Source organism: Borostomias antarcticus (genome assembly GCF_949987555.1).
Source record: "Borostomias antarcticus genome assembly, chromosome: 4".
Lineage (NCBI taxonomy): Eukaryota > Metazoa > Chordata > Actinopteri > Stomiiformes > Stomiidae > Borostomias > Borostomias antarcticus.
In genome coordinates, this window is record NC_140237.1 from 35,897,424 (window position 1) to 35,904,923 (window position 7,500).

The following is a 7,500-nucleotide window of genomic DNA, read 5'->3' on the forward strand; positions in this document are numbered from 1 at the left end:
GGTGAAACTGCTTTGTTATTCAAGGTTATTGTGAGAGTTAGTTTCGGCCTGAGCTAGACTAATTGCCCTGTTGAGTGGGCTGTGGGAGTGGCCTGCTGAAGTGAGGATTTATAAACAGCACAGGGCCAAGTGTTCCCCAGATTGCATTAACCCCTGGAAGGAACTTGGAGCTACTAGACTGAACTAGAAACATAAGTATATTTTGGTTTCTCTACTGGCTAGTGCTAAGTCATCAGTGTTGTGGTGAAACTGCTTTGTTATTCAAGGTTATTGTGAGAGTTAGTTTCGGCCTGAGCTAGACTAATTGCCCTGTTGAGTGGGCTGTGGGAGTGGCCTGCTGAAGTGAGGATTTATAAACAGCACAGGGCCAAGTGTTCCCCAGATTGCATTAACCCCTGGAAGGAACTTGGAGCTACTAGACTGAACTAGAAACATAAGTATATTTTGGTTTCTCTACTGGCTAGTGCTAAGTCATCAGTGTTGTGGTGAAACTGCTTTGTTATTCAAGGTTATTGTGAGAGTTAGTTTCGGCCTGAGCTAGACTAATTGCCCTGTGGGAGTGGCCTACTCTCCTGGCAGACGATTAGCAATCAGCAGTGACAGGCCTTAAGCATTGACGGCTTAGACGGCGACAGCTCCCTCCGGCGTGCGACCGAAGGCTAGGGCGGCAAAAGGCACCGGGCGACTTATTCAAGAGCGACTTTGTCAAGTAAGACTGTCAGGAAGGTAGTACGTCTACATTTACCTCAGTACCTGTTTTGTTACCATTATGTGTTTGCATCCTATTCCTGTTGTGTTCCCTCTCCGGGGGTCACGCAGACACTGGGTCACCCCCAGACTCCGTAACCCCTCTAACCTCATCTATCCGACTGTCTCAACTCATAGAGAGCAAGTGGTGACAGGGGGACTTTGGAATTGCCAGTCGGCGGTGCCCAAAGCTGAGTTTATCTCAGGCTATGCATCCTTGCTCTCCCTCAGCTTCCTTGCTCTCACCGAGACATGGATCACACCAGAGAACACTGCCACACCCGCAGCCCTGTCAGATGTGTATTCTTTCTCCCACACTCCCAGAGCTGCGAGGCGAGGTGGTGGTACTGGCCTGCTCATTTCCCCAACATGGAAATACTCACTCGTCTCCATCCCACAGTTCTCCCCTCCCTCTTTTGAATTCCATGCTGTCTCTGTCATGTATCCAATCAAGCTCACCATTGCTGTTGTGTATCGCCCACCAGGTCCTCTTGGTGAATTCCTAGAGGAGCTCGATACACTAGTTTCGCACTTCCCAGATGATGGGTCCGCACTCATCCTTCTCGGGGACTTCAACATCCAGAGTGAGAAATTGGAACCTTTCCTCTCCTTCCTCTCCTCCTTCGATCTTCACCTCTCTTCTTCTCCTCCCACTCACAAAGCCGGCAACCAGCTGGATCTCATCTTCACTAGACACTGTTCCACCCCTAACCTCTCTGTCACTCCCCTCCATCTCTCTGACCACTATTTCATGTCCTACTCCCTCTCCATCCCCTCTTCCCCTGTAACTCCTCCTCCTACCCACATGGTTACCGCCCGTAGCCATCTCCGCTCGCTCTCCCCTACTGACCTTTCCTCTACTGTCACCTCCGCCCTCCCCGCCCCTGAATCCTTCTCTCTCCTACCCTCTGATACTGCCACTGATCTTCTCCTCTCTACTCTTTCCTCTTCTCTGGACAATCTCTGTCCCCTCACCTCCAGGCCTGCACGCCCAACTCCACCTGCCCCATGGCTGTCGGACTCAGTGCGTACTGATAGACGGAGCCTGAGAATAGCTGAGCGCAAATGGAGGAAAGGCAAGCTCCCAGAGGACCTTCTTAATTTCCAATCTCTTCTTTCCACATTCTCCTCCTCTCTGTCTGCTGCTAAAGCTGCTTTCTTCCGCTCTAAAATCTTAACCTCTGCTTCCAATCCTAAAAAACTCTTTGAAACCTTCTCTTCACTACTCCAGCCCCCACCTCCTACTCCCAACTCCTCCCTTCTCCCTGATGATTTCGCCAACTTCTTTGACAAGAAAGTTAACGATATCAGATCCTCTTTCCCCCCTCCCCCGGTCAACGCTCCATGCACGAAACTCACCCCCCCATCCCCACCCTCTCTCCACTCCCTGCTCCCCCCCTCCTCTCCACGCCCCACCTTATCCCACTTTTCTCCCCTCTCCCCCAACGAGGCCCTCAACCTTGTAACATCTAACCGCCCCACCACGTGCTCCCTAGACCCTGTTCCCTCGACTCTCCTTCAGTCTGTTGCACCCGAACTCCTTCCCTTCCTAACCCACCTCATCAATGCATCTCTTGTTTCAGGATGTTTTCCCTCTGCTTTCAAGACTGCCAGAGTCACCCCCCTCCTAAAGAAACCATCTCTCGACCCATCTGATGTCAAAAACTACAGACCGGTTTCCCTTCTATCCTTTCTATCCAAAACACTTGAATGTGCTATCTTTAACCAACTGTCTTCGTACCTCCACCAGAACGACCTCCTAGATCCCCACCAATCCGGGTTCAAGGCTGGCCACTCGACAGAGACCGCCCTCCTTGCAGTAACAGAGTCACTCCATGCCGCTAGAGCGAACTCTCTCTCCTCTGTCCTGATACTCCTAGACCTGTCAGCAGCATTTGATACGGTAGACCACCAGATCCTCCTCTCCACCCTCGAGGAGAAAGGCATCGATGGCTCTGCACACTCCCTGTTTGCATCCTACCTGACGGGCCGCTCCTACCAGGTGACATGGAGAGGGTCGACGTCGGAATCGCGTAGTCTGACTACGGGGGTTCCACAAGGGTCTGTCCTGGGTCCTCTCCTGTTTTCCCTCTACACTACATCTCTGGGCTCTGTCATTCGCTCGCATGGCTTCTCCTATCACTGCTATGCCGATGACACCCAACTGGTTCTGTCATTTCCCCCTTCTGATACAGAAGTGGAGACACGCATAGCTGGGTGCTTGGCTGACATTTCGGAGTGGATGACGACACATCACCTCAAGCTCAATCTGGACAAGACTGAGCTGTTGTTCCTCCCGGGGAAGGGCTGTCCGCACCGGGACCTGGCCATCACCATTGAAGACACAGTGGTGACCCCGACTCGGACTGCGAGGAATCTGGGTGTGACCCTGGATGACCAACTGTCATTTTCCTCACATGTCACATCCGTCACACGTTCCTGCAGATTCATGCTCTACAACATCAGGAGGATTCGCCCTTTCCTCACTAATGAAACGGCGCAGGTACTCATCCAGGCCCTGGTCATCTCCCGCCTGGACTACTGCAACTCCCTCCTCGCGGGGGCACCGGCGTCAGCCATTAAACCTCTGGAACTTGTCCAGAAAGCTGCTGCTCGCCTGGTGTTCAACCACCCCAAGTTCTCCCACACAACTTCCCTTCTCCGTTCCCTACACTGGCTCCCTGTAGCGGCTCGCATCCAGTTTAAAACTCTGGCGCTAACCTACAGGGCAATGAAAGGAACAGCCCCCTCCTACCTCCAGGCCATGGTCAAACCCTACATCCCCTCCCGACCACTACGCTCTGCTACCTCAGGGCGACTGGTTGCCCCGTCACTCCGAGGCTCCTGCGGTCGATCGACACGGTCACGGCTCTTCTCTGTCCTGGCCCCGCAGTGGTGGAATGAGCTGCCCACTGATGTCAGGACAGCAGAGTCGCTGCCCATCTTTCGTCGCAGGCTCAAAACTCATCTCTTCAAGAAGTACTACAACAATCCTCCCACCTAAGCACTTATTATATTATATTGCACTGTACTTTAGATTGTGATTCTTGCACTTTGCTTCAGCACTAGATTATGCTCTTAGTCACTTGTTTGTTTTAGAAAGAAGATGCACTTGTGAGTTCTGGCAAGTAGTAGTACATTGGCTCTTCCTACGTTAAATGCAATTATTGTTAGTCGCTTTGGATAAAAGCGTCTGCTAAATGACTGTAATGTAATGTAATGTAATGCCTTTATCATATACCAATGAATGCTTGAATTGTGTGTGTGCTTTTGATTTTCAAAAGACTGGCTTATAAAGCTATTTTTTAGGGTTACAAGTGTAAATTATTTTTATTTTCCATATTATTGTTAATTATTAAGTATGCTTCTTTCAATATTATTCTTAATTATTAATTTATTATTATTTATTATCAACTTATTTTTGAAGGTAGCTTAATTTAATAAGAATGTAGGATAGGCATATACTTATAATAATATAAGTATTATGCTTCTGTCTGTCTTTTCAGTCATACCTTTGTTTTATAACTAATCTGTTTACTCATTGTTTTATAACTAATCTGTTTACTCATTGTATTGTGTGTGATGAGTGAATAAAATACTAAATACAAAACAAAAAAACAACAACATTGTGTGTGCGTGTCTAAGTGCTTGTTTGCTTGCATTGTGTGTATGTGTGTGTGTGTGTTTGTATATGTGTGTGTGTGTGTGTGTGTGTGTTTGTATATGTGTGTGTGTGTGTGGGTTTGTATATGTGTGTGTTTGTATATGTGTGTGTGTGTGTTTGTATATGTGTGTGTGTGTGTGTTTGTATGTGTGTATGTGTGTGTGTGTTTGTGTGTGTGTGTTTGTGTGTGTGTGTGTGTGTGTGTGTGTGTGTTTGTATGTGTGTATGTGTGTGTGTGTGTGTGTGTGTGGTTGTGTGTGTGTGTGTGTGTGTGTGTGGTTGTGTGTGTGTGTTTGTATGTGTGTGTGTGTGTGTGTGTGTGTGTGTGTGTGTGTGTGGTACCTGGCTGGAGCGGAGTCTCTTGGTCTCCAGGCCGCTGCGCTCCTGCAGCAGAGCCTCCTTCTTGGCCAGGATGGTCTCTCTCTTGGTCAGCTCTCCCTCCAGGTCCTCCAGGCCCCTCCTCTGCTCCAGCACGCGCTCCATCTCCTCATCCAGCCAGCGCTTCTGCTCCTCCAGCTTCTGCTCCACACACAACCACACACACACAACCACACACACACACACACACACACAACCACACACACACACACAACCACACACACACACACACACACAACCACACACACACACACAACCACACACACACACACAACCACACACACACACACACACACACACACACAACCACACACACACACACACACAACCACACACACACACACACACAACCACACACACACACACACACACACACACACACACACACACACACAGAACCACACACACACAACCACACACACACACACACACACACACAAGCACACACACACACACACTACCACACAACCACACACACACACACACACACACAACCACACACACACACACAACCACACACACACACAACCACACACACACAACCACACACACACACACACAACCACACACACACACACAACCACACACACACACACACACACACACACACACACACACACACACAACCACACACACACACACACACACACACACACACACACAACCACACACACACACACACACACACACACACGCAACCACACACACACACACACACACAAACCACAAACACACAACCACACACACACACACACACACAACCACACACACAACCACACACACACAACCACACACACACACACACACACACACACACACACACACACACACACACACAAAACCATACACACACAACCACACACACACACACACAACCACACACACACACACAACCACACACACACACATACACACACACACACACACAACCACACACACACACACACAACCACACACACACAACCACACACACACATAACCACACACACACACACACGACCACACACACACACACACAACCACACACACACACACACACACACACACACACACATACACACACACAACCACACACACACACAACCACACACACACACAACCACACACACACACACAACCACACACACAAACCACACACACACAACCACACCCACAACCACACACACACAACCACACACAAACACACACACACAACCACACGCACACACAACCACACGCACACACACACACACACACAACCACACACACACAACCACACACACACACACACACACACACACACACACACACAACCACACACACACAACCACACACACACACACACACACACACACACACACACACGCACAACCACACACAAACACACACAACAACACACCAAATAACAGATGGGGGTTGTCAAACCTGGTAATAACTACTTCTAACACTTGTCGGCTGTCACAGCGGTCAGTCCATAATCTCAGCAGGTTAAAAACACTCAACACTAGAGAGGGTGCTGGGAGAGCAGACGGTGTGTCCAGCTGTGGAATGTGAAAGTGGACAAAATGAACAGACTGATTGAGAGATCTCTCTCTCCCTCTCTCTCTCCCTCTCTCTCTCTCTCTCCCTCTCTCTCTCCCTCTCTCTCTCTCTCTCCCTAGGCTATCAGAGCCCATTTATTAGGCCTAGGCCAAAATCTCAATAACAGATACATTCACACTTTTATCAAACTACAAACATAATTAATACAATACAAAAAAACACTAAAAACACTCAAATATAGAAAAAACAACAACATTTCAGCTGTTTTCCTTCCCTGGCGGTTCAGTGCACTCTGCGCTCCCCCACACAGCTGGCTTTGCTCAAACATTTGTTTTAATTAGTGGATCCGCCCCGTGACTCGGATCCACTCCAAATTTTAACGTGTTATTTCTTGGCCTATGCTTCACCCCAACAGATACAATCACCCACACTGGAATGCAACTGGAAATATGACTTCCCACCCAGCGAGTTGGCTCTGGGCAGAGCTAACAACATCACTCCTTAATATTGATCCTACATCTGGGTGAGGATGACTGATCAGAGATCCAGCCACAGAGGCGGGTTAAAACATGCTGCCTTCACAAACAGAATCCCACGCAGAGTTGAGGGTGTTAGAGTGAGAGAGTGAGCTCCTGCCCAGACCTGCCCCTGACTGGCAGCCAGCAGACGGTTCTGAGAAGGTAATACCTCGACCACACAGCACTGCTCAGCTGTACTCGGCTCTGGGACACGAGTCATTCAGCTAGAGATGGGACCGATCCGATCCAGTATTGGGATCGGGCTCCGATCTAGATGTGGTTCACGGATCGGGTATCGGCCTGAGTATATACATCAATATACAAGTAGCCATATGTTGGCTAAAATTGATGAGTAAAATCATGTTTTGGCTCCTTAACAAGATACAAGAAATCCTAATAATAAAAACAGTTCAATGCAGTATAGTAAGAATATGGTGAGTGCAAAGCGTATAACGTGTATGTTAATGATAATAATGAATTCAATTAATGATAAATAATTATTCAAGAAACTAGAAAAACCGCGTAGCGGCTAAATGCCTCCGCCCAACAATGCAAGTTGCAGTTAACCTAACTAACCCTAACTTACTGCTAACCTAACCCTAGCGCTAATGCTAGCTAGCTAACGCTGATGCTAACTATAATGCTAACACTAACACTAATGTTAGCTAGCTA

At 48.5% G+C, this 7,500-nt stretch overlaps 1 protein-coding gene across 1 annotated transcript in view; it reads right to left on the minus strand.

Moving 5' to 3' along the window:
* kif7 (kinesin family member 7) overlaps positions 1–7,500 on the minus strand; it is a 29,985-nt gene that overhangs the window by 5,317 nt on the left and 17,168 nt on the right. The window contains exon 15 of the mRNA XM_084436572.1: positions 4,754–4,930. Within this exon, the coding sequence (XP_084292698.1) occupies positions 4,754–4,930 (177 nt within the window). The remainder of the gene's footprint in view (positions 1–4,753; positions 4,931–7,500) is intronic.